At 52.8% G+C, this 27,301-nt stretch overlaps 1 protein-coding gene across 11 annotated transcripts in view; it reads left to right on the top strand.

Annotated features, from left to right (window-relative positions):
* The window catches only part of PCBP3 (poly(rC) binding protein 3), a 45,201-nt gene extending 24,665 nt beyond the window's left edge, over positions 1–20,536 (top strand). For 3 of the 11 annotated variants that reach the window (XM_059475721.1, XM_059475715.1, XM_059475713.1), the window contains 6 exons: positions 427–468; positions 4,392–4,470; positions 5,159–5,218; positions 8,355–8,407; positions 11,102–11,271; positions 20,209–20,536. In XM_059475721.1, coding sequence (XP_059331704.1) covers positions 427–468; positions 4,392–4,470; positions 5,159–5,218; positions 8,355–8,407; positions 11,102–11,271; positions 20,209–20,254 — 450 coding nt within the window. In that variant the 3' untranslated portion in view covers positions 20,255–20,536. Of the gene's footprint in view, positions 1–426; positions 469–4,391; positions 4,471–5,158; positions 5,219–8,354; positions 8,408–11,101; positions 11,272–12,927; positions 13,253–20,208 lie in introns of those variants that run through there. The other 8 variants (XM_059475722.1, XM_059475716.1, XM_059475723.1 and 5 more) reach the window with 5 other exon arrangements.
* Positions 20,537–27,301: the final 6,765 nt, after the last annotated feature.

Raw genomic sequence — 27,301 nt, 5'->3', positions numbered from 1 at the left:
GAGAGGCTCACGGAGCTGGCTTGCTCTTTGGGATCACGCTTGGGCAGCGATGTCACTGTGCACCTGCTACACAGATTCTGGTTGTTAGAGGGGCACTAAAGATCGTCCACTTTCAACCCCCGTGCAACTGATCCTTATTTTTTGTACAGCAAAGACCAGCCACAGCCTGATATTCCTGCTCTATGCAATGCTGGCACCTATAAAGAGCTGTTTCTTTCCCTCTGAAAAAGCCAAACTGAGCCTGAGCCCTTGAAGTCAGATAGCTCAGCATGCTCTAGGTTGAATGGAAGGTGGAACATCTCTCTCCTGCCCCAAGGATTTGGTGCCCTAGGGAATTTAATGTGATACAGGGGGTCCCAACAGAGGGATGGAGTTCTCTCCTCATGTCCTGCCAGCCCTAGTAACATCTTTGCTTTTCCTTTACAGGCCTATGCAATTCAGGGACAATACGCTATTCCACACCCAGATGTGAGTTTTACCCTAATTTTTCTTATACCCTTTTCTGTCACCTGCATGCTACTGTCAATTCACATAATATTAATATTAGCCAATAATATTAATAGTGTATTTTCAAAGTAACTGGCCATGTGTAGTATCTGTAATACCTTGAGTAGCCTTTTAACCTGTAAGCACTAAACTTTATTACTTCTGAGGACTTGGCCTGATGCTAAAATGTTTGCATTATTCAGTGCTATCCCTTTGTTCTGAGAGAAACCTGTGCATTTTGTGCCTCAAAATGATCAAAACAGGGGGAAAAAAACCCCAAAAATTTCCCTTCTATTTTCCCCTTGTCTTTAAAATTTTGGTAAGCCAAAGTCATATTTAGCTGCTGAGTGCCTTAGTGGGGTGGGAAGAAGCCAGAGCTCTGGCTTCTTCCAAGCCTGGGCAGGTATGTGCCTTTCTGAAGGGGCGCTTCTTTGGGTGACATGGAAATTGGACAAACCCCCCACCGTGTCTCCCAGAGGGATGGGGCAGGTGTTGATGCTGGATCTCACCTTGCTGAGGGCCCCCAGCCCAACGTGGTCACCCCGGGTTTGGTGGCTGTCTTCACTGCTGTGGGTGGCAGGGCAGCATGGGGACAGCCCCCACTTCACCTCGGGCTCCTTGAGGCAGAGACAGGAGCTGCTCTGAGCTGCTCTCACTGAGGCTTGAGCTCATCCCCTGGGCTCCCATGCCTGTGGGGGGACATGGAGGGATTGACAGCTGGAATGTGTGCACCTGAAATTACCAAGGGAAATAGAAAATCAGTCCGTTTGGAGGATTTCTTTGAGGAAAGCAGTGAAGCTCAGCTTCTGAGGTGGTCATGGCTTTTAGAAAAGGCAGGGACTTTCTAAGTGTGTTTCCAAGGGGATAAAATACCCATCAGGTCTCATTGCAGATGGTCTTTCCTGCTGTGAGGCAGGGTTCTGCAGTGGGGCTGAGGATGTGGCAGTAGGTGGAAAGCCTTCTCCAGTCATCCACCCGTGGCATGGGGTTGATGCAGCTTAGAGTTCCCTTTTCCAGTGAGTGAGTTGGGTACTGAATAATGGAATTACTTTTCCCGTGGTTGAGAAGGTGGCAAGGCTGTTTGATACCATGAATGCCTGCCCCACATGGGAACATAAGGGAGCTACAGGCTGGATTTTCATCCTAGGAGAAATGTTTTTGCTGGAATTAAAGGAATCCAGGCTTTGGCTTGTGACACCAGTATGTGTGTACTCTGAAGAGGCTGCTGTGATGGTTGATAAGAAATATTCCTAATTATGTACTCTTTGCTTTTCCTCCAAAAGCAGAATATAACTAAATAACCTGTATAGTTAGGATAGATCAATGCAGTCTTTATCCCAGTTTTTCTTTGCAAGTGGTGCCAACAGCTCAGTGTTTTCCTTGTTCCTGTATTCCTCTGATTGTCAGGATTAAAATACATTTGCTGACTGCACTGTGCCCCACTCCCAGCAAATTTCCTGAATAAAGCTGTTGGTACAGGGGCTACTCACATCCTTACTCTCAGGTTGTTCTTTCAATGACTGGTCATTTCAAACAATGTTCAGTGCAGAACCCAGTCTTGAATGTGCTTTTAGGGCATTTTAAACACATTTTAGGTGTCTGTTTTTAGTGGCTGCCCTTTGCAAAACGGGCAGAATTTTGAATGCCCGGTGTGTTCTCCTGCCATGATTTTGTCCCTGGAGAAGCACTCCAGGACAGGGAAAGCTTTGGCTCATAAGGGGCTTTAGCATTGCCTGGGTGTTTTTGGCTGTTTGGGATGTGATGGGTAGCTGCCTGCTGTCCCAAAAGCTGCGGGATCATAGAGTCAGAGACTGGCTTGGTTTGGAAGGACCCTTAAAACTCATCTCACTCCAAACCCCTGCCATGGGCAGGGACACCTTCCACTGTCCCAGGCTGCTCCAAGCCCCGTCCAACCTGGCCTTGGGCACTGCCAGGGATCCAGGGGCAATCACAGCTTCTCTGGGAACTCTGTGCCAGGGCCTCAGCACCCTCACAGGGAACAATTTCTTCCCAGAATCCCATCTAACCCTGCCCTCTGTCAATGTGAAGCCACCTTGTCCTGTAACTCTGGGCCCTTGTCCAAAGTCCCTCTCCAGCTCTTGGACCCCCCTTAGCCCCTTGGAGCATCTCCATGACCTCCTCTGGACTCGCTCCAACAGATCCATATCCTTCCTGTGCTGGAGACCCCAGAGCTGGATGCAGTACCTCAGGTACAGTCTCACCAGAGCAGAGCGGATGAGCTGGAAGAGATGGATGTAGCAGCTTTTTCCATGACACCTGGATGCAGCCATCTTCTCCTCTCCTAGACTTGTTTATTGCTCTAATTGCAGGGGCTGCATAAATACCACTATCTGAACTATGTCTGGAAGATCTACTAGGTCAGTGTTAGAAAAGATTTTGGTCTCCCCCACGTGGCAAAGCAGGACCCCTGTCCCAGGGCATGGCTGGAGCCCACTGGGCAAAGAGATTTCATCTGGAGTCCTGCCAGTGGGACACGGTGTCACAAGGAATTCCAGAAACAGGGTGCAACTTCAGGATAGTTCTGAAGTTAAAAAGCATTAGATGCTGATGTCCTTGCTCCCTGCAGGAGCAGTAGCATGCCCGGTGTTATCTGGAGACAGCTGTGTTGTGGCAGGAGCCCGTCATATCACACCTTTGGCTAAAGTAAGCCAAAGACAGCCAAAATAGGCACAGAGATGTGCAGACACTTCATTTTGTGGAGTGGTGAGACCTCTCCCCTGAGGCAGCAGAGGCTGGGTGTCCTCATGCCTCTCCAGACAGGACAGGTATCCCACAGGTAACCTGTCCAGGAATTTTCAGGTGTTTCACTCCTTCCTGCTGCTTCCCTCCAGCCTCCCCCAATGTGCTCAGGCCCCCAGGTCAGCTCTTCCCAGCATTTCCCCCTCACTGCTGCCAGCCGGACCTCCTCACTCTCCCTCCCTAGCCCTGCTGCAGCAGCAAGGAGACATTTAAGTCTTGTTGCCCCCCAAAACATTGAAACTATAACTCCTGCCTCCCCATTGCCAGGGATGATGGGCAAAAGAAGCAGTTTAAATTTAGAGAGTGATATGGTGCTGAAAACTCCCAGAGCACCTGTGAAAGTGGGAGGCTGTAAAGAGTCTCCCCCCCTGCTCACTGCCAGTCTTCAGCCCAGTTTGGTTTGTTTTCTTTTCCTGTCTTTTTGGTTTTTTGTTTTATTTGGTGGTTTTTTGTTTGTTTGTTTGTTTGTTTTTTTAAATTTGGAGCAGTAAAACTGAGCACAAAATGTATTCCAAACAAACACCTCTCTCTCTATGAAACTCTCTGACCAGGCAGCCAAACCTCCTCAGCACAACATGGGATACAAGGATCTGAAATACCTACTGGTCATGACTGAAGCCCATAATTCCCCATATTTCTAATGAGCTGGCGTTTAGAAATGCGGTTTATCCATCTCCCAGAGGCCATTCCAATTGGAGGCACAGCACAGGAATGTGTGCTGCAGGGTCAAGCGGTGACAATGTGGCTCTGGTGGCACAGAGGGTTCCTGGGTGTTGGCTGTGACGCCCACCAGCTGGCCCTGCACAGAGGCAGAGGAGTTGAACTGACACTAAGAATGGGCTTCTTGCTGGTATCGTACTTCAGACCCTGACCAAGCACTTCTGCCAAAGATTTGGGCTTTATTGCACTATACCCAGGCCAAGTCCTTTCTGCTAATGTTTTTGCCATGTCTCACCATGGCTTCCTGGTTTGGTTTTGGTTTTTTTGTTTTGTTTTTTTTTTTTTTTTTTTTTAATTTTTATTTTTCAGTTTGTTTTCCTTTTCCCCCACCCGCCCCGTTATAATTTTGTTCTTGCTTTTTGGTGTGACTTGTTGTACTCTATGACAATAACCTTCTTAGCTCTAATGTCCCTCCTACCCCTCAGCAGTTGACCAAGCTCCACCAGTTGGCTATGCAGCAAACCCCCTTTACTCCCCTTGGACAGACCACCCCCGCTTTCCCTGGTACGTACCCACACGCCCTTTCAAGATATCCTTCTCTTACCTGTAGACTTTCTCTCTCTTTCTAAACTCTTGTTGTTTAATGGAAATGAGCAGGGCAAGTAAAAAGCGGCAATATCCATGGGGAGAGGTTAAGGAGAGGCTTGACGGATGTTGTGGGGGCTGTGGTGCTCAAGGCGAGCTCTCAGCCTGGGCTTTCCCAGCAGAGGCCGTGAGCACCATCCCTCCCTCCCTCCCTCCCTCCACGGAGGAGCGACATCCTCTGCCCCACGCCGCTCCGGATTCTGGCAGGACATGCGTGCTTTCCCGGCACAACGCCCGAGGTCTCCCAGCGGGACACCCCACCCTCCTAGCAGGAGCGGCTCGGGCCGGCCGGGCGTGCTGCCGCGGGGAGCGGTGCTGAGCCAGGCAGGATGGAGCTGCCGCGGTGGGAAGGAGGCATGGCCGGAGGGGGCTGCGCTGATGGGAGGACAGCCAGCCCCAGCATGGCCCGAGCCTTGTCCTCAAGGCCGGCACGTTCCCGGTGACCTGGGAAGCAGATGGAGCACAGGGGATGGAGGTACATAAAGTACTGCTTGGAAATTACTGTTCTGACAGTATGTTCATCATATTTTGAGCTTCCTAGATGAAGTGACATTGCTTATCTCCTCGAAGGGAAAAGCATTAAACCTGTTTCTTCTTTGCTCTTCAGGAGAAAAGCTGCCCTTACATTCCTCCGAAGAAGCTCAAAATCTGATGGGCCAGTCATCAGGTAAAACACAAAGCTAGAAGGAAGTAAGCAGGCTTTGGTTGAAATGTATTCCGTAAATAGGACTGTGCCGTTGTTGTGCTCCGAGAGGAATCATGGTATTCATGGAGAAGACAGCAGATTGTCTTGGTGTGCAGGAAGAGATCAGGCAGCACCCTTCTCCTTGTTCAGCATGTCAAAGCAAAAGTGCCTGGGCTTTATTACCTGGCTCTGTGATGTTTTTGTGCAATTGCCATAGAACCACAGAATATCTTGAGTTGGAAGGGACCCACAGGGATCATCCAGTCCAGCCCCTGGCCTTGCACAGACACCTCAACAATCCCACCATGTGCCTGGGAGTATTGTTCAAATGCTCCTTGGGCTCTGGCAGCCTTGATGCCGTGCCCATTCCCTGGGGAGCCTGGTTAGTGCCCCTGCACCTCTGGGGGAAGAACCTTTTCCTGATGTCCAGCCTGACCCTCCCCTGGCACAGCTTCATGCTGTTCCCTCGGGTTCTGTCCCTGGCCACAGAGAGCAGAGATCTGTGCTGCCCCTCAGGTGTGGTGAGGTCTCCCTCAATGCTGTCTGTGTACCAGGAAGATACCGGAGTCATCACCCTTATTCCTGCATTTAATTTTACATAAACTTTGCTCAGAAACAACAGAACAGTGCTGATGGGAGCAGCCGTGACAGGCGGCTCTGAGCCATTCAGGGTGAGTTGCAATTTTAGTGGGACAGGACCCTGAGGACCCACCCGAAGCATGGCTGCAGCCTTGGAGAAATTTTGCTGTCAGATGTGCCACATTCATCCATATGCGAGAAAAAGATTTGTCTTTTGTTTCCTACCATTGCATAGAGGAGCTATCTTGAGACCTGGAGGCTCACAGGCAGGATGAGCCAGACCTAGGGCACACAGCCATCCCATGCATGCCTGAAAGGTTTGGTGACAGCACCTAATTATGAAAGCAAGTGTAGCCTGAGCAAATAGACCCCACAAGATTGCAGAAATACAGATTTCATGACACCAACCTGTGCAGCCATGTTTTCTGCATGCCCCCTTTGCCCTTTGCAGTCACCCAAGGCATTAATCCTGCCCTGACACCCTTGTTACAGCCTCAAGGACTGCTTGTAGATATCAGAAAAGGAGGATCTGGAGTGATGAAATTAACAGTCTCCAGATCATGGAGAAGAATGTAGCCATTCCTCAAAGGATGGAGGGATGGTGCAGTGCCATGGCACCAGGTGTCGCAAGGGCTTTCAGCATCATCCATGTCATCTGAGTGCGGGATGGAGGATGCTGCCTAGGAGTCTGAGGAGCTTAGTTTCTGTTCCCTAAGATCCCTGGATGCCTCAGTGCTGCTCAGAGCCCTCACTGGTGCTCTGCTCCCTTTAGAAGACATTTTCTGCCACACCCAGGCTGCTGCTGAACTGAGCCTTGTAATGCATGGCCAAAGGAGAGGGACACCCTCACCAGAGGGATATGTCTGTGATGGGTGCAGTCCACCTTGCCCCACACTGTGAGGAGGCTCAGTGTACCGGCCGGTCCAGGTGAAGTGTGTGCTGTAAAGTCAGCATTGAGCATTGACTGTGGTATAATACCCGGGCAGGAGATGTTTTGTGCAGGCTTTGGCATTAGTACCCCTGGCAAGGGTGAATGACAGCAAAGGGCTGACAGCTGGAGGATTTGCATCCTCATTCTCTGCAATTCCTCTCCTCTCTGTGGTCCCAAGTGAAAAGTCTGGTGAGGAAGCCTCCTGCAGGCAAATGTCAGCAATGTGTATCTGGGAAGATGCATTCAGGAAAGCACAGGAAGTACATTGTCACACAATCATGGAATGGTTTGGATTGGAAGGGCCCTTACAGCCCATCTTGTTCTACCCCCGTGCCATGGGCAGTGACACCTTCCATTAGAGCAGGTTGTTCGAAATCCCATCACCCCTGACCGTGAACACTTCCAGGGATGGAGCAGCCACAGCTTCTCTGGACAACTGGTGCCAGGGCCTCCTCACCCTCACTTCCTAACATCCTAAGATCATGCATGAGCACATCAGAGATAACCAGAGCTCCTCTTCCTCTGTGCTGAGGCCCTCCATGGAAATATGTGAGGAATTGGGTGCTGCTGCTGTCTTGTTTTGCAGGAGCCCTGCAGTTCCAGTCTCTTTGTGCTTCTTCATTCTGCACCTCCTTAACCACCCTCTTTCCATGGCTGCAGATCTGGCAGTCTCTTCTGCTCTTACAACCTTTCATCAGTGGTTTATATCATAAGGATAAGGGGTTTTTTTCCAGTTACTACAAATTCCTGTCAGGCACCATACAGCTTCTTTCTTGCAGATTTCACACAGGACGTCCCTGCTTCAGCACTGAGGTGATTTAATATGGGAAACCTAGGAGCACTATGGCATGGTGTCCCCTTACTTCTGGAGCTGCATGCACAGGGTATCCTGCTGGCTCCAGCCATTCCCACCATGGAGGAGAGAGCTCTCCCTGACCCAGGGGAGGGTGGGAGAAAGCATGCCCCTGCCTTTGCTCCTCACTGTGTGATTTTGGAGGGAAGCAGGATCTAAATCTCCATACTGTTCATCTTGCTTTCTCTTAGGAATAAGAGGGACAGGTGGTCCTGGTCCAGTTAGGTTGCATGTCTTAACAGTCTGGCTCAAATTCAGCATGAGAGTCTGTGGGACTTAACTTGCAGAGGACTTGTGCTGCCGGATCCCGCAGGGACACTGGTTTTGGGGCACCAAGCTGCTGTCACATGCCAGCAGCTCAATGCTGCTCCATCCAGAGGGGCTGGAGGGTGCATGGACATCATTCTTGTGGAGCAGCTGGGTGGCCCAGCCAGCATGCTCTCTGTTGCTTTGTGGGATGTGCTTAACCCACCTCTCTTCGCTGATGCTGGAACCTTGCACCCTCCTCTGAAGCCATTCCCAGTGGATAGGATGAGGGGTGGGAAGCGAGGCACTCGTGGGATGCAGGGAAGGTGACACCCAGCTCCAGCAGAGTCAGGTAGCAACTGTCTTCCTCCTCCTTGTCCCGGAATGTGTGATCCCCTTCCCCTCCCAGCCCGGAGCAGGACGCAGCCTTGGCAGTGTTGCGGGAAAGCAGCGGAGCTTCATCGCGTTGCCTCTGCCAGCTCTAACCATGTTCTCTTGCATCTGCCCAGGTTTGGATGCCAGTCCCCCGGCCAGTACTCATGAACTCACCATTCCCAATGATGTAAGTAAATCCAAGTGCTTCCTTGGCATGTCCGTGTGTGTGTGTGTGTATATATACATACAAATATATACGTACATGTATCTACGTATAATGTGCAGCCATTTGGCTTTGTTAAATATATTTAGAGATATCCTTTCCCCATGTTCCCTCATCCTTGTGCAGTCGGTTGGGGATCAATCTGTAGCACAAAGCACCGGTTGGACTTTACTCCGTCGGTAGCTTGCCCAGGTACAATCCTTAATGCTCCATTTTCCTTTCCAAGTGAACTCAGTGCTCATGAAACATGCCCAGTTGACAGCATTGGGAAAGGGAGAGAGCTCCCATGCCAGCTCTGATTAAACTCTTAATTGCTTAATCAGGCCGTGGCGGGTCTGAGATGATGTTCCAGCTCAAGGGTAGTGATGGGGTGGGGTGGGGGGGGAGAGGAGGTAAGTAAGTAAGTGACATTTCTGATGCCACAAAGTGCCACATGAGTGTCTGAAGGGCAGTGTGTTTCAGTACTGTTGGCAGGCAGCTGTGGGGTCTGATAGGTGGAAGCTTTGTGGTAACATGGGTGCTGGACTGGGATATTTGCTGGGAGGAGGCTGGAGCCATGTTGGGCCAGGAGGCGGTGGGATGGAGAGCATGACACAGCCACCACCTGGATCCATGAGCTCACTTGCTTCTGGACTGGTTTCTATGGATTAAGACCCAGTCTGTGCTCAGATCAGGATGAGGGCAAGTGGAGGCATGACATCCAGTCTCCGTTCCCATGTCCATCACTAACAAGCACCTTTAGCCCATCCTCATCAGGAGTCTCTGGATAGGGCCTGGCAGCAGTTGCTCTTTCTTCCTGCTGTTCAGCAGCAGCTGGCAGTGCCCTGGAAGGTCAGCAATCCTGGCTGCAGCTGCCAGGCACCTCTGCCAAGACTTGTGTCCACCCAAGAGACATGCAGTGCAAGAGCCTGTGAGTACCTGCTGACTGAAACCCTTGGAGATGCTTCACCCTCGGTCAGATCACCACGGGAGGGATCTGCAGAGCAGACAGTGGGGGCTGATCCCAGATCTGCTCCACCCAGCAAGGATCCCTGTCCAGGAAGCTGCAGAGAGCTCTGCAAGCGCTCCTGAGGTTCCAGCAGTCATGTCTGCTGAGCATGCAGGACTGTAGCAGGACTGTAGTGAAGGTATCTTCAGAAATATGAAGAGACCCCTTGCAAAAGAACTCACATGGGAGGAAAGGATGCCAGGAGACCTCTGAGAACTCAGGAGCACTTGGGTCGTTCACTCACCAGAGGCCGAGCTCTCACCAGACCTGGGAGATATTAGATGTTATCACCTGGACCTTGAAAAACTGCTCCTTAGCTCTCCCCATTGTTGTTTCAAAGGCTTTTAAACACCCACTGACACCCTCTCAGGAAGCAGAGGACAGGTTTGTGTTCCTTTAAGAGTCACCAGGTGTGTTTTAGTGGTGTAGCTTGGAGTTGTGCTACAGCGGAATGAAATCGGATGATACCCATCTTGCTGCTCCTCTGACTGTCAGAAACTTGAACGTTGTTCAGCTTGGGTGTAGCTGAGCATCTGCCTAAATAAAACCTGCTCCTCAAGTCTCTCCAGCAGATTTTCATTTGCTGAACCAGCTCGGAGTTATTTCTGTGATGTGAAGACCAGGATGGGCTGAACATCCTCCCACAGACCCTGGGACAATGTATATTGACAATGGGACAATATACACCTTTCCAGTGTATATTCAGGTCCATATGGGATAAACTACCATGGCAGCCCCATGGTCTGATCACAGGATCAGGGAGTATTTGGAGGAGTAATCATCTTTACTTATACTGTACAGAAATCCAGCAGCTGCCAAGATGAACATCCCGTGTATAAAATGCCCTTGGAAAAGAGCTTAAACGGCCTGAAAGGGCATGCAGAGCACTTCATGCCTGTATTGGTCAAGCTGGATATCCCCATATGTGTTACCAAGCTTTGGAGATGATTTGAGGAAGATGCACAAATGAGCAAAGACCATTGAAGAAATTCAAAACACTGAGGATCACGGAGGAAATTCAAGGGATGAACAGTTAAGGAAATTCAAGTCTCCATCTGGCTCTCATTTTTTCAGAAGAGTATGAAAGACGTGTTTTTACGCAGAGTCCACCTTTTCTGTGGGTGTCACTTGTGCCTGCTGATGAGCCACTGGATTGCACCAAAAGAGCTGGAGGGGGTAGCAGAGACACTGAGGGTGTCTCAGTGGGATAGAAGAAATGTGGGATGGGGTCACTGCACCAGCTGATGAGGGGACTCCTGGGGTTGGCCTGTCCCCGGTGAATGCAGCAGGCTTGTTTCCTTCTAGTAATGTGTCCAAACCACCTTTGGGTTTGCTTTGACTGGGAAGGGGATAAGTACTTGCAAAACATTGACCATTCATTAAACCATGAAAATTATTATTACTGAAATGAGCCCTCCTTGAAGCCCTCTGAGGTGCTGGGCATCATGTGCAGATAATGGAGATTCTTCCCCACAAGGAGCAGAGCAGGGCAGGACTCTGGATGTGTCCTTGGAGGACTGTGCTCACATGCTGGTAGGAATCACCCTGGGCTGTCCCTCTCCTGTTTTCATGAGCATTAAGGTCACTCTTGTCCCAGGCGTGCTCATGTCCTGCTGGTGACTGCCAGAACTGCTGCTTCTCAGACATTCCCTCCGTGCTTTCTTTCCTAGCTAATAGGCTGCATAATCGGACGCCAAGGGACCAAAATCAATGAAATTCGGCAGATGTCGGGAGCGCAGATCAAAATTGCCAACGCCACGGAAGGGTCATCGGAGCGCCAAATTACCATCACAGGAACCCCTGCAAACATCAGCCTTGCGCAGTACCTCATCAACGCCAGGTGAGACCCCCTGCCGACCTCCACCGCCTCCCACCATGGCCCATCCCGTCCTGCCGGCTCGCTGGGAGCACCCACGCTCCATCCCGGTGCCATGGGCCAGCAGGGGCTTTCTGAGGCCGGCTGGGATGGATGGTGTCTTGCTAAGACCTCTGAGCAGGGACCAGACATTGCCAGCAGGACATCTGGCCTCAGCTGGCACTTTGGCTGGGGACCAGGAGCCACCATGCTGCTGGCGGAGCGGCCACAGGTCGTGCCGGGCACCTGCCTTCCATCCACCCTCGCTCAAGGATTTTGCTCGTGGGTGGGCAAAGTTGCCGCTGTCTTTCCTGTGAATGAGGCAGGGGACGGGGACAGGAATGGAGCTGAGCCACTGGCAGGGAGGCATCACTTGGGACCTGCTTGCTGGGATCCCAGCATCGCTTACTGCCTCTTCCACGTGCTTCCAGGCCTCCAAAAGGCTTTCCTCCATTCAGTGACAACAATCAGTCCAGTAAACGCAAGACATGGGAATGGCCTGACTGCTTCCTTTTCATCATGAAAAGCTTGGTACTGCAGGACTTCACAGGGCCAAGGGTTCCCAGCACTGCTGCTGTCTGGGGAGAGATGCAGCCTGTGCCATGGTGAGGCGTAGCTGCAGAGATGAGCTGGGGACCTGTTCCATGCAGGCAGGGAGCTGTGTCCAGGGTGCTCACTCAGACCTGTTTGCCTGTGTCTGTGGACTTGTGGGAAGTGAGTTTAAGGGGATAGAGGACCTTTCTGGTATCTTTGCACCCACCTGGCAGAGCCACTCAAATGGGCCCATCCGCCTGGGCAGGATTGATGCCGTGCCAGCCCACTGCCAGCCCTGGATGCGCGCAGGACGGAGGCTGCTGGCAGGGCCCCGAGGACGGGGGGCTGCTGGCGGTGATGGACACTTGTTGGGGTGTGGGCTGGGAGCACCGGTGAGGTCTGTATGTGCTTTCTCCTCCTTGCACCCAACCCACTTGAGCCCCGACCCGTAGCAGACCCCCGCGATCCCATCCTGCCCTGCTACCCCGCTGCCCATGCCCGTGGCACCCCTCGCCCTGCTTGGGTGAGGGACAGGGCCAGCCCCCCACCCGTGGGCATGGCTGAGTGGCTTCCCTGCAGATCCTTGCCAGTCTCCCCCCACCCTCCCTGAGACAGGAAAGAGAAAGAAAAGAAAAAGAAGTGGCTCTTAGTTGCTGGGAAGGGCTGGCTGAGCTGCCCCTATGCAGAGGTGACCTGGTGGGGCAGCACAACAGGGCTCAGCCTCTCTCAACCAGAGCAAAACAAAGCAGCCTGGGGAGCTGGCACAGCTGCCTGTCCCCCGTGAAGGGATGCTGCTGGAAAAGAAGCTGTGCTCTGGGATGACTCCTGCCAGTACCTCTGGTGGGTGACACCCCTGCCACGGCCTGGCTGCAGTGAGGAGAGGGAAAGCTAGCCAGCCATCGTGCTGGCTCTGTGCTCCAGCCCCCCATGCCCTCCTCGGGGGACCGCCAGGCCACCCAGTGATGCTCTGCCCACTCCATCTACGCGGGATCTGGGCAAGAGGAGGAGCGCTGCCCCGCAGGGTCTTCGTTTTCTTTTCTGCTCTGGTGATTAAGCGCTTGTTTTTTGTCTCCCCCCCACCCCTCTCTCTGCCCCTGTCTATTCTAGGCTGACGTCTGAGGTCACTGGAATGGGCGCACTCTAATTTCCACCCACCATCCTCCACTCCGCACCACCCGACCCTCTCCAGCCACCGGCACTCCACCCAGCCTGTACTGCCTGTACATTTACCGTCTTCCCTTTGCCTCCACAGATACTCTTTTCTTTACTAACGTATATATATATATATATAAACACACGGGCGCGTATGCACACACTGGAACGTTTCTTTACAAGCTCTTTAATCTGTGCTCCCGAAGCTGCTCCCAAACTCTTTGGTTATGGTCCTTGTTTTCAGCGTTAGGGTGTTAATTCTTCATCTACTTCATCTGCTTCTTGGGGACAGCGGGGCGGGGGGGGGGGGGGGGCCGTTGTTTATTTTCTCTCACTTGGCGACACTTCAGGAGCTGGCGGGGTCTCTAGTGTCAGTCTAGCATAGCTACCTGTACATTGAGTTGATGTTGGCGGTACTTTCTGTAGCGTATGGACATAATGATGCCACCCAGAGCTGTGCATGTTTCAGGCGAATTAATTTTTCTCACCCTCCTTCCTTTGGTGCTCCCCCTTGCTTGTCCTGGCTCACCTTTGCCGCCTCACGCCCCTGCCCTTAGGGTAAGGGCATACTTTTCACCCTGTGTTATTTGGGAAGCAGAAGCCAAGTACGGGTTCAGCCTGCAGGCTTCTCTCTTGGAACATGGCATGGTCCAGACAAGCCCATTTTCCTGCTAGGCTAAGAGAATCACACACACACAGATACACACAAATGCTCTTTTCTTTTTTAACTAACAAGCACCTGGAAGTGGGAAGAACTCAGCTGTATGGGACTCACACCCCCAGGGGCCTTTGAAAGCACTCTTTTGGCAATCCCCCACAAACAAAACCTCAGGAAGCTCTGTGAGCCAGCTGTGTTTGTCGTTGTTTGTGTTCAATAAATGTCTGTGCAGCTCTGGTACTGATGGGCTCCGATTGTTCTTCTCCTGGGTCGCCCCAACAATGCCAGCCCCATCCTTCCCTCTGCATCCTTCCACACCTTTTTAGCTACTTGGAGGGAAGGTGGGGGTTGTATGCAAGAGTTCTCAATTTTTTTATTATTATCATTATTATTACTATTATTACTATTATTATTTCTCATCAGCATCATAATTTTTTTTTGTTTTCATTTTTTTAGAGAAATGACCAAGGCACTTCCTGAGTGATTCCATGCTTTCTGTTTTTTCTTTTTTTTTTCCAAAGGGAGAGTATTTGGCTTGCATAATCCTTTGGTTTTCCCTGAGATTAATTCATAAGTTATGGTGTGACAGCCATCATCTTTCACTGCCCCCTTGTCTGGACGGATCTGCCATGTGTGTCTCCCACACCCTTCCCCAAGACCCTCTCTGCCCAGCCCTGCCTTCTGCTTCCCAGCTTTTCTTCGGTCTCCTGCCTCTCCAGCAGGGAAAGGTACATTTTTCATTTCTTAATTCCTGACTGTCCCTTTTCCCAGATTGCACATGAGGGGACCATGATACACTGTGTCCCAAGACAGCTGAGGCAGCCACACAGTACATTTTTGCACTGTACCACATGGAAAATGCATTGTTTTTGAGGTGAGCCCCAAGACTTCCTGGGCCTTTCCCTGTCTTCAGCCCTCAGTACCACTGAGCAGGCACCACTGGCAGTTTCCCACCCTTCTCCTGCCAGGATGCTGGGCCACTTCTCCTCCTGTCTCCAGCACTGCCTGCTCAGCACTCAGGCTGTGTCAGGGATCCCGGGTGATCCACTGCATCCGTGGGGCCAAGGATGGGCAGGGGGTTGTGGGCTCCAGCAGGGAGCTGGTGAGGATGAGAGCCAGCCCAGGAGCCTAGAAAGGTGAAGGTGGTGCCGCTGAGCATCAGGGTTTGCTCTGCCCAGGTATCCTGAAACCTGTTCATGCTCAGCTGTCTGCAGCATTCCAAGCTTCTGTGGCTGAAAGGTGCTCCCAGGTGCTCCCAGATCCTCCATGAGGTGCTTTGCTGCCTGTCTCCAACTGCTTGCGCTGCTCTCCCTGGCACTTTGGGTTCAGCTGTGTATTTTGGGTGGCCCAGCAGCCACACAAGCTCAAGAGCATCCCCTGGTTCCCCGTCCAGAGGAGCACAGGTGCTGTGGGGAGTGCTGAGGAGCTCAGGTGGAGCTGGCACCCTTTGCTGTCGCCTCCCCCATGTGTTTGTGCTGATGCTGAGGATGGAGGGAGGGAGGCAGGCACCAAACAGGGCCTCCTCCAAGTCACCAACTGACCAGCAAAGCACAGACCCACCTGCCAAGGTGGTGAGTCAGCTGTTGACTAGGGGCACTCCCCATTTTCTCCTCATTCTGCTTTAGAACAAGTGTTTTATCTGTTGGAAGAATGAAATATCTGTGTGTGAGACCCAGTGAAAACAACCACCCCGGTGGCCTGGGGGATGAGCCAGGGCAAAAGCTTCCCATCCATCCCACTTCCACCACACTCCATGGCAGCCTGCCCGTGGGGTGCTGTCTCCTCAGAGGGGGATGGTGTATGGAGGAAGCCAGCCCATCCTGCCACTCTTAGCTCCTCTGTGGAGCTGCAGGACAAGCTGGAGCACAAGGAGAGCTTCTTCATGAGGAGAAGACAGAGGCACAGCAGCAGCAGAATCACGTTGACCAAGACTGAGAAATCCATCCCAGGCCAACAAGGCTGTGGGTTCAGACACCTGGGGAAGGCCGGGGAGTGTGACAGCATCCTGGACACAGAAATGGCTTTGCACAGTGCCTGCAGATCATGGCTGCCCTGAATTCCCCTGCTCTCTGTGTGTGTGCTTCCTGTGCCGTTCCCCACCTCCACAGAGAGATTGCTGCCAAAAATAGCAAATGCCAGGTTGGGTCTGCCAGATGCAGCTGAGCTCAGAGGCTGCTGGAGAGGGGGAGCAGACTGCAGCAATACCTCTGCACCCATCCCCACACCAGCGAACCCATGGACAACACCCCTTCTGGGTACCGTCCCCATCCCAGCCCACTGCCAGGCATCCATCACCCAGCCAGGCTGCAGGAAGGCCACCCCAGGAATCGGGGCTGAGGCAGAAGAGGCTGGATGTGAGTGTTGCTCTGGCGCCAGGCAGGTGTCCGAGGCACTGTGTCAAGGCTTGTGCTGCCACGAGGATCTGTGCTCATGGGAGTGCTCCAGGGAATGCTGGATGTGGCCACAGGGGGATAAGAGACAGTCTGAGCAGCAGCAGTCACTGGGTCACCTCACAGGAGCACTGCACAGTCACAGAATCCAGGAATATCCTCAGCTGGAAGGGATCCACAAAGATCATCGAGTCCAGCTCCTGATACTGCACAAGACAACCTGAAGCATCCCTCCTCCTGGCACTCTCCTTGACTTCACAACTTTTCTTTGGGGGTCACATTGCCAAGCTTATTTTGCAAATTTAAAAAGGAAAAAAAAAAGATGAAACTGCAGTGTTATGTGGGAATCAGCTTAACCTTCATCATCTGGGCTTGTGCTAACTTTGGAGAAAGAGGTGTTGAAACCATTGCAGCATCTCCTGGGAGCATGTTGATATCAACAAGGATAACAACAAAATTACAAAGAATCTATCAAACTCAGCTTTGATTTCCTTGGGATAACTCAAAAGGAGATTTGCTGTTTTCTTTGGAAAGAGCCTCAGTGTTTTGCTTTGATTTGTGACAGGTCTTGGGTTTCCATTTTATATTAACTTAAAATACTGTGATGATGCGTCCACTGGGAAAAAAACTCGAATATTGCAGTGAATATTCAGTACAAGGTGAATGTCCCAGTTAATCAACTGAATAGCTTTAGTACATTGCTTTTCTCTCCCAAAACAATGCAGTGTTATCCAGCCAGAATGATTTAACATTTCTGGAAGCAACCAACTCAGTCAAACTCTTTAGAAATAAGTTATTTAGGGTGATATTTTGACTTTGACTGGAAAGTATTGGTCCAGTGCCTCCTCCTGTCTCTGGAGTGTGGGGGTCTCCATCAGAGAGGGGGCTGTTGAGGTCTGTGCTCAGCCCTTTAGCCTCAGCTGAAGGTCCCCACTACCCCTGCATATCCTTATTGTGCTCCCAAAATTGTTTGGAGTATTGTTCTGTGCATTTTTTCCCTCTAGTACAGAATAAGGCTGAAAAAAAATAGACTGTTTCCCCTAAGGGAAAGTGACTTTCACTGGGGAGACTCTTTAAATTTCATACTCTCTTTGAACTGTTATTCCAGCATTTGTTACTGTATCCATGCTAGTCACTTTTAATTATATTAATTATATTAATTACCATTACCAAGGGTAATTTCCAGCCTCCTGTACGGGCAGAGGTAGAGTTTCTGGGGATCTCTGTGTGGTGCGGCAGGGATGAATGAATGCTTAATCCCATTTGCTCCCTGGCCACAGGGATGGAAGGCATCTCCCCCAGCCCTGCCTGGCTGCAGCCCCCGCCTCCGGCTGGTCACTAGATGTCCCCATTGCCCAGCTCTTCACGCATCATCCGCAGCCGCGCCGGGGTGCGGGCGGCGCTGCGGTGTCCGTGCTTCCAGCCGCCGCTCCGCTGCGTGCCGGGGACAGACAGACACCCAGCGCTGCGGGCAGGGAGCGGGTTTGGTGTGTGTGTGTTCCGTGACACTGGTGACGGCAGCGACATCCCGCGCCGTGCCCCTCGGCAGGAACGGCCCCGCCAGTGCTGGGCCCTGCCTGGAGCCAGCCCGCACGGGCAGGGACGTGTGTCGAGCGCCTCCCTGGCCATGGGTGGCCCGAGCCCCTCTGGCTGACACAAGGACAAGGTCTTGCCGGGGACGCCACACGGGTCTGAGGGCCCCAGGGAGGCATTCCCAAGCCGGCTGCTCTGTGCCTTGGCTGGCAGCAGGAGCCCCTGCAGCTGCCGGAATGGCTTGCAGAAAGGTCGTGGTCTCCATGCTGTCCCCCTGCTCCCATGCTGGATGTTACAGGGAGCTGGGACTCTGCTGAGAGGGATATTTTTGCTTTCCCTTCAGAAGGAATGCAGCTGCAGATCCTGATCTGCTGTGCTATGCAGCGAGCCCCAGGCCCCTGTCCAAAGGGTAACGTGGCAGTGACTTTTAGGAAGTACTGAATGTACCAGATGTGCAACTCCCTCCACCCAGATGTGCAGCCGTCCTCCGACTGCCCCAGCGCCCTTGTCCTGCAAAGAGGAAGATGACACTCCAGATTGCTCCAAAAGCATCCCAGAGATCAAATACTGCCAGGTTCAAAGCCAGGCTGGCTCTGGATTCCCACACTTGTGTTTAGGCAGTTTAACCACAGTGATGTCTCTTCCCAGAAATGATGATCAAGTCCACTCTGCACAACAGGAAGAAGATCAGCCAGGAGATGGGGATGAGGACGGAGCAGTGGGAGGAGGCTTTGTGTGTGAGCCCTGTGCTGAGCAGCAGAACTGTGGCTGATTTAGGACACACGTGCTGTTTGGGATCAAAGAATTGCTTTGATCCCAAAAGGATAGGCTGGGATGTGCATGAGGACTGGAATATTTGAGGCACACTAGGAGTGCCGTGTCCTGGTTGTCTGCAGGCAGTGTCACTGTTTGTCCCTGGAGAAAGCCTGTGTCTGAGAGGATTTGTGTCTGGATCAAATGGGATGAGTGGCATTTGTCTCTGGAGCTTCTCTGGGTTTTCTTGTGTCCAATGGAACTGGGTAGCACAGGATGCCCCATGGGAGCGTGGGCACGTGTAGGGTGTGAGATGCTCTGTGGGCACAGTGGTGATGGGCCAGCAGCCAGCTGGCAGCATGGCCAGGCCCACAGAGCCCCAAGGGATGGGGCAGCATTGCCCCGGAACTGAGGGCTGCGTGCACAGCTTGGGATCAAACCACAACCGATATCCAACAGGATTTCCCAGTGCAAAGAGGAGCAGGCCATAATGTGCTCACCCAAAACCAGTCAGCTAGTGGTGTGGAGGGTTTTTTGGTGGGAGGACATTGCAGTGATATAACCTGACACTGTTGCTGCAGCTGGTGATGTGGTTTTCTCAAGGGATGCTGCCCCGTGCAGCACGCAGCCATGCTCCCAAATCACTTACAGGAGCACTGCAAAGGAGCTGTCAGTAAAAAGCCAGTTAAAAATGCAAACCCAGAGAAACTGCCATTTCTATGCTTATAACAATTTTTCAGTTGCAGAGTAAAATTTATTCTTGTTGCAAGTAGATCTCCCCTCAACATATTTTGGGCTGAAGTGTGATTTTCAGAGGCAGGGCGGTGCAGTGCAGCACCAGGCAGAGGTTGTAGGGAATGTGTGCCCCTCCCCAGTGCTCCTCTCTCAGCTGCCCATCATCCCCAGCACAGCTGTGCCCTTGCTCATCACCCCCAAGCCTTGCTGATGGGGTCCAACAGAACCAGCTCTCCACAGTCACCATCCCTGCAGGCATGGGTTTGTAGGGCAGAGAAAGGGCAGATCCTCAGCCCAAGCAACAGCCTCAGTGTGTTCAGATGCCTTCTCTGAAGCTCCCAAAAGGCCACTCTCAGCCCTCAGTGAGAACCCATGAGGCAAATGCAGCATGCCGTGCAACCACCTGGGCTTACCTGGCAGCCCAGCTCATGCTGGATGTGAGCTCCCATGGAAGAAAAGGGAGATTTGTTGTGGTGTAGCAGAGCTCTGTGTGGGCATGGCTCCTCCAGCTTGGCTTTTTGGGGTGTGGGTGATTTCAGCATCACACTGATCTGCCAGAGGCCCTCAGCTGTGCTAATGCAGCAAAACCTCTGCTTGAGGTTGTGGGGGCCTCTCATTGGTCAGAGTGACCCCGAGAAATGTCAGAAAGTCTCTTTTCCCAGCCTGGTGCTTGAAGAAGGAGTCAGAGCTCTTCAGTTCTCGGTCTCAAGGTTGTTTATTGCTCCTTATCTATAAATTTTTTTCTCCTGTCCAGCTGAGGTCAGTTCAGCAAGACAGTCCAGGCACTCTGCCTGCCCCCAGGGTGGAGTTATGTCTTTATACTAAAAACTACATATACAACATTTACAATTACTTTCCAATACCTATCACCTGTGTTAGACAGTGAGCTTCTACTCTAAACCAATCTGAAAGTACCAACATCACAGCAGAAGATGGAGGCCAAGAAGAATAAGGAGAAAGGCTGGACACGCCCAGATCCCTCCATCTTGCCCCCTGAATCCCCATTCTAGAAACCCCAAAATCTACTTTTCCACCACAAGATAAATTCACTATCATTCTTCTTAATTTGTCATGGTTGCTCAGGGTGTTGAAGCAGCCTGAGAGGCCAGGAGGTGCCGGTGTGGGAGCCTTGGCCGAGCCCTGACCATCTCCCTTGCTTGCCCCCAGCTCTGCAGACCCTGACCCCCACGGGAGGAACACCTTCACCGCCTGACCTGGTGCCAATGGCTGATGCTTGAGCCCCCTCTGAAGATGCTGCCAGCGTCCTGTGAGCTTCTCCCGCTCCTTCGTGGCACCCTTGGGGCCACTGCCCGAGCCCCCACCCGTGGCTGTCCAGACCCTGCTCCCTCGGCCGGGGCATGGGGCAGCAGCGGGCTCGCGGGCTGGGGCAGCAGGTCTCAGGAGGACAGCAGCGTGCAGCCAGCGTGCAGCGGTTCCCAGTGCGAGCCACTGCTCCCCACCGCCCTCATCTGCGCTTCCTCATCGCCCCTCACGCCCCGATGCTTTGCGATGTATTTCGTGGCTTATCCCTGTCATTGCAATAAAGCTTTTGTTGCTTGAAATGCCCTCCGTGGTGAGTGGAATGAGGCTGGGGAGCAAGCCGGGGTTTGGGCAGTGGGGCACCCACAAGGAGGGATGTGGGGTGCTGGGGTGTCCCCGCAGCACAAAAGCCTCGGTGCCCCCAGAATGGTTAATGGGGAAACTCAGCCCCTGAAGCAAAACGTGGTTTGGGAAATGGGCCTCAGAGCCCTGGCTCCACTCAGCATCAGGAAATGATCCCACATGGGAGCAGGGCTGCCAGGAGGGAGGGGGAATGGGGGAGCACTGCACAGAGAATCCAGAGTGTTCCTGAAAGGCAGTGACGACTGGGATTCATTATCCATCAGGGGATGTGTTTATGGCAGGCGTGAGTCACTGCCGGGCCCTGGGAGCAGCCCGGCAATCCAGGGGCTGCTAGCGATCCAGATGGTGTACAGGCTCCCCATCCAGCCCCACACAATGGCAGCTCTCAAACACACCCCACCAACCCACCATGTGCCAGCCCTGCTGGACCTTGGAGTAGCCCTGGTGCTATTTTTGGACACATTGGGGCATGGTTTTCCTCTGGGATGCTTCCTTTCTACTCGAGAAGGGAAGCCAGAGTGCTGCCCCAGCTCTGCATGTTGCCCTGGTGCAGTGAGGGTCTCCATCTCCAACCCATCCAGCCCTGGGCTTGACACACATCCAGGAGAGGCCAGCACTGCCTGCCCAGACCTCTGTCTTATGTGGAAACAAAGGCAAAAAAGCTATATTAATCTTTTTTCTCCACCTGGAATTATATTTTCCAAGTGCATATCACCCCTTCTCCCATTTGGCCCTGCAAAGGGGTTGTGGCAGGCAGGCAGGGCAGTTCACCCTTCTCTGCATCCTTGCTAAAACCCAGGGAGCAGCAGCTCCAAATCTCTGTGGAATCTGGAAGTCATCCTCCCCTTGTTTGTGCCACCTCTGACATGCCCTTGGCTGGGGTGCCCAGCCCTGCTCCCTGACAAGCCAACCACAACATGCAGCTCCAGGCCTGGCACCCACTTTTGACTAAAAACCAGATTTTCTGGGTTTCTCCTGCCCAGGAATTGATTGTATGCTTTCACTTGGAGGAAAGCCCCTGTTTCTGTTCCCATCCCCTTCCCAGAGCAGCAGGGCCATGCAGACCACCCCGCAGCGGGGCGTCACCGACAGAGCAGTGCTCTGGGAAATGTGGTTCAGGGCTCCTTTCCCCCCTCCCTGCAAGCCCTGGGCCATCCATTAAGTGCCTTCCGTGGCCTTTGCTGAGCTGGGAGACTTTCCCAGAGTCAGAGCCAGCCCCAGGTGGGAGCAGCCCTGGGGAAGGAGTTGGTGGGGCTGCATGCGCAAACAACCCCAAAGGTTATTGCATCCATCCACCCCAGCACGTGGCTTGAATCCCTGCCCAGGCTGGAGAGGTGGGATGCAGAGGGATGGGAACCACCTGAATGCACTGGCTTAACCTCTGCTGGACTCATCAGCTGCAAGAGAAAGCTGCTGTGCCCCACTGAAGGCATTTAAGGGTGCAGAGGCCCCACAGCCCTGTCCATTGCATCCAGCCCTTTGTGCTGGCTGCAGCTCCGTGGCTTCCTGCTGAGAGGGTGAGTGTTTGGAGATTAAAACAGCCTGTTTACCTTTGGCTGTGCCTTTAAAAAACAATAAACTTGTGGGGGGGAGATGCTTATCTTTACACCCTGCTGGGATTCCGCTGGCTGCAGCTTGTGCTGGAATCTGCTGCATGGAGCAGAGGAAATAGGCTTGAGGGGAGCAACCCTAGAACCATGGGGTGGTTTGGGTTAGAAGGGACCTTACAGACTATCTCATTCCACCCTCTGCCATGGGCAGGGACACCTTCCACCATCCCAGGTTGCTCCAAGCCCCGTCCTGCCTGGCCTTGGGCACTGCCAGGGATCCAGGGGCAGCCACAGCTGCTCTGGGCACCATGTGCCAGGGCCTCACCACCCTCAAAGGGAAGCATTTCTTTCCATATATCCAACAAAAACCTACTTTCAGTGTAAAGTCATTCCCCCTTCTCCATGGCTGGATGGTTTGCATTTGCTCCTCATTGTCTGTGAAAGATCCAAGGAAGATGCTCGACACTGCTTAGAGTGGGCTGGGAAGGCATTCTTGCCAGGAAGGATGGTTGACTTGTTTCATCCTTCTAGGAAAAGGCTGCAGCTGGATCTGACTCTGGTGTGGAGGGAGCCGGGCTGCACGCCTTGCTGCATCACAGCGCTGCTCTAGAAGGGCACAGACACACCCAGAGCCTGGACAGCTGCTGGGGTGGTAAAAATAACGAGTATGAACACGCATGCTTGATAAAAATGGGAGCAGAAACAGCCTGGGAAGGGGCTGCTGGGAACTTCTGGGAGCTTGCTAGATATGTGCAAGCTCCTGGGCTGGGGTGGACAATCCTTGTGGAAAACTATGGAAAGAATCAGGCTGGCTCTGTGCTGCGCTGTGCCAGGAAGCCAGCTGAGATATGCAGAAGGCAGCCAACAAGGAAGATGCTTTTTCTGTCCTTCCCAAGGCTTTGGGATTGATGCTTTGGTTTGATGCCTGCATCCACACGGATGCAGAGGGGGGCTGCAACCCGAGGCAGAGGAGAAGCAGGTTTTCAGCCTGTGTAGCTCGTCCCTCTGCAGTCCAGAGATGCAGGCCGGGCTCTGGGAGCATGGGGCTGGCCGGAACCAGTGCTTGCAGTGCCCCCAGCCCAGGCAGGGCTGTGTCTGGCGGCTGCTCCGCTTTTCCGTGAGCGCCTGGGGCCTGCCTTCCCCGGGGAACGTGTGCCCAGCCTGGCAGGCGTGCTCTGCTTCCTGGGAATCACCCAAGCCACGCCTTTCATCGCACAAGAGTGGAAAATATTCCCGGCTCAGCTGCTGATGGGGTTAGTGTGTGGTTTTCCATCCCTTTTTCCTGGATGTACTCCACAAGAGGGGGTTCCTCTGTCCCCTGCCCCTCCAGTGATGTCCCCAGGGCTGAAGGTGGCATGTCCCAGGGTGCTGCCTTTTCTCCAAGAACAGGAAGACAATGCAGGTGCTGCTGATCTTTCTGGTTTGAGCCAGTGTTGTACCCAAACAATGATGCTCCCAACTCCCCAAACCCCATGCTGTTTCTATTTTCTGAGCGTAAAATAGAGGTGGGGGGAAAGTCCTGGAAGTGAATCTTACTGCCCACCTTCACGCCTCCTCTGTGGGACAGAGGAAGAGAGTGTGGCTCTTAAACTGTGGGGTACCCAAAATGTGTGTCATCCTGGCATCTTGTGGCTCCCCTGTGAGTCGAGAATCCCTGCAAGCACTGGGGTGGCCCAGGAAAAGGATCCTGAAAGCATTATCTCCTCTCCTCCAGCTCCCACGCTGTATCCACAGCATCCCTCTCATTCGACCCTCTCATCTTCCCTAAGAAGCTGAGCCAAGCATTCCTACAGACCCAGACAGCTATTAGGGAAATATTATTACCAGATGGTTTGGTTTTTTCCATAAGAACAGAGGCCAGAATGAAGTAATGGGGAAAACATTAACCCAGCACACACCATCCTGGGTGTGGGGACGTGGATTTGCTGCTGGAGCCGCGCTGTGTCCCGTCTGTGCCAGCGCGGAAGGGGTCTGTAGAGTGGGCTGGAGGGGGACACTCACACCCTCTGTGTGCTGGATGGACGGGAGCTGGAATTCCCTGCTGGAGTGGTGGTGACCCCCTGAGGTGGCTTGGGAAGGGAAGAGTGTGTCCCCAAGCAGCACGGGAAGGGAGGGAGGGCTCCCCCCGGCAGCTCGGACGCAGCTGGCAAGCAGCACAGCAGGCAAGTTCGTGCTGGGTCAGCGCTTCGCAAAGGCACCAATGTCCCAGCTAGACTGTGTCTCCTGGGGTGGCTTCCAGCCCTTAGCAAGGAAAGGGTGCCAAGGGCCGCTTCGTAGGACTGTCAAGGGTTTTGGAAGATGGGTTGTCTCTTCCACGGGGTGTTTTTGCAGGTGGGTGGATGCCAGACCCCGCTCTGGTGCTGCCTAGGCCTTCTCTGCCATGGTGAGATTCTCCCAAGGCACCTCTGGAAGAGGTGATATTTTCCTGCTCAGAGGGGTTTCTCCGTTGCCTCCTCCTGCAGAGATCCACTGTGGAAAGCTGAATTATCATGAGCAGAAGCACCACAAGCCACGCTCTTTCCGGTGGGGTTTGTGGTTGGTGCAGCACAGGGCTCACAGCACGGTTGCTTCTGTGGTGCAGGACTGGGCACAGAGATGGGGAGGACACTGGGATGGAGGCTGGGACAGACAGCTTGGGGTCCTACAGCCAGTCTGGGGAACCCTGGTAACCAGACACATGGAAATATCCATCATCCCAGACATTTCCATCACTGAGTGCCCACGTCCCCAGGAGTGGGGGGAAGGTGAAAAAGACGTCTCAGGCAGTTGGCAGGGCACTGGTGTGTTTTGTGTGGTTACAGCCAGGGAAATTTTGGTGTTCCCTATCTGGGGCATCTCCCAGAACCATCTCAGGGGACAAAGTAGCCTCAGGTGCAACCTGACACTTGGTCCTTCTCTACTTTCCAAAGCACCCTTTGGTTCTGTATGTACTGATGGGTTCAATCCTGGCTTCTCCCATGGGAATTAATTTCAGCTCTTTTCCATGTTTCCTGTGGAAGCACTATTTTCCATTTCCAAGTGGATTTGATTAAAGGGAAGAAAAGGTTATATGGAAGAGTTAATATCACAAAAACAGGGCAAATTCACTCTTTTCTCAATCTCTGGGAGTAGAAAAAGCAAAAATTCTGTCTCAAGTGTACTTTTTTTCCCAGCACCCAGTCTGATCTGGAATTGGACTGAAAATTTAGTGCAGTGCTGTGGTCTGAGACAGGGGAAGGAGGACACCCATTCCTTGGGGCACTTAGACACCCTGGAGGGGCTTCACTTGCCCATCTTCATGGCACTCCAAAGGGAGGATGATAGATGGAGGAAGTTCCCTGCTCTTGTCAGGGGGGACAGAGCAATAGAGCTCAATTGCTCTGTCCTCATCTGAAGAGGAAGGGGAGGGGACATCCTTCACAGGCCTGTTTTGTTGGATTTTGAGACACGGTGGCACGCCGCTAGTTCCACTGACTTGGGAGCGGATCCTGCAAAACTAGCTCACACTCTTCCAAAGAAATAGCTATTCAATGTCCTGAGGACACTGCTGGCTGTTGTCCATGGTTCAGCACCACAGACCTGGAAAAGACAATGATTTAAAATGCTTTGGGAGCTGGACACTGCTCCAGTGCAGCGATGTGGTGAGATGCTCCTGGGACATCATGCCTGATGACAGCCCTGGGGGGCCAGGCCTGGGTTCCAGGCAGGCACTGGGGTCCCCAGTGGGGTGGGAAGAGCTCCCCAGGGCACAGGGGCTCTGACAGGCTGCAGCTGCTTGGGGCCTCGCGCGACCAGCAGGCGCCTCGCACAGGCCATACCATGATCATTAAGTCTTTGCTGACACAGCCAGCTGGCCTCCAGCTTTCTCCAGCTCTGCAGAGCTGCTCCCAACAGGGGCTGCTTTTCCCTGCCTGCAGGGAGGGGGAGATCAGCTCTTCTTCTTGGGATAATCCCCTGTGAGGGAAGGGGAGAGAGGAAGGGAGAACACTAAGAGGAAATGGCTCTGGCTGAGCTGATGCATGAAGACAGATCCCTTCCCAGAACCCTTTTCTGGGAGTTGCTGGCTGGTTTTCAAAATCCCAGGAAAGTTCCCTTGTGGAAGCCTGAGGAGGTATGTTGGAAAGCCAGATCAGGTCTGATCCCCATGAAGTGTCAGGCAGCAGGACTTGTCCCTGGGCATGCTTGCTCTCTGGGAAAGCATCTTCAGTAGGTTTGAGATGTTGTGAAAATTTGCCTTGCAGTGCCCTCATCTCCTGGTGTGCAGCCCAGCAAAGCCCACACACCTCAGTGCCTGGGTGGTTGGCTGGACTCGATGATCCTTGACAGTGCCTTCCAACTCAGCTTATTCTGTGATTCTGTAAATTCATGTTGGAGTGAAAAAAGTGTGCCTGAAGTTTTCTGGGTTCGTGAGGTTTCAGTTCAGCACATTCTGCAGATTATTTTCTGCTGCTTTTGGATGCTGTTTATCCAAAGTGTCATTATTTGATGTATCTGCCTGTGTAGAGTGGACAGGGTCCTCCACTGCTTTGACTCGTAATCAGTGGAGCTTCTGGGTTCTTCTGAGTTGTCTCAACTTGGGGCACCTCCAACAGCCAAACCTGCAATGTTTCTGCCTGACCATGCCCACAGAGATGCTGTCAGAGGTGACAGAGGTGGCAGCAGCCCTGCGTGGTCCCCCCGTGTGCCCTGCAGGTCTCCTGCTGCCTCCATGCACCCAGCCTGGGTGCAAACTTTGTGCCAGCTGGGTTTCTGCTGTTGACTCTTTGCTCTTTGGAGCCAACAACGTTTTATTTAATGCTTTATTTTTATTTTATTTAATGCTTTAAAATGTTTAATTTAAAGATTTTGGTGCCCTCCTGTGCTTTTGGGAGCAAGTTACAACTGCGGCTGTACCAGGGTCAGCCCTCAAATATTTCACCTCTCCCCCCTATCCCTCCATAGCAATTAATGTGGGGTTTGGCAGGACCTGGGACTTCTCCAGGACTATCTCCAGCTCTGGCCATAAAGAGCAGATGGTCAATCCCACCTTGGGGTGCCTTGGTGTAGAGGTCCTCAGGCTCTCCTGCCATCTTACCAAGTGTCAAGATGCTCATCTCCATATATCTCTA

This window comes from Ammospiza nelsoni, chromosome 7 (genome assembly GCF_027579445.1).
Source record: "Ammospiza nelsoni isolate bAmmNel1 chromosome 7, bAmmNel1.pri, whole genome shotgun sequence".
Lineage (NCBI taxonomy): Eukaryota > Metazoa > Chordata > Aves > Passeriformes > Passerellidae > Ammospiza > Ammospiza nelsoni.
Note: the sequence above shows the minus strand (reverse complement) of the source record. Positions and strands in the feature narration are given on the sequence as shown.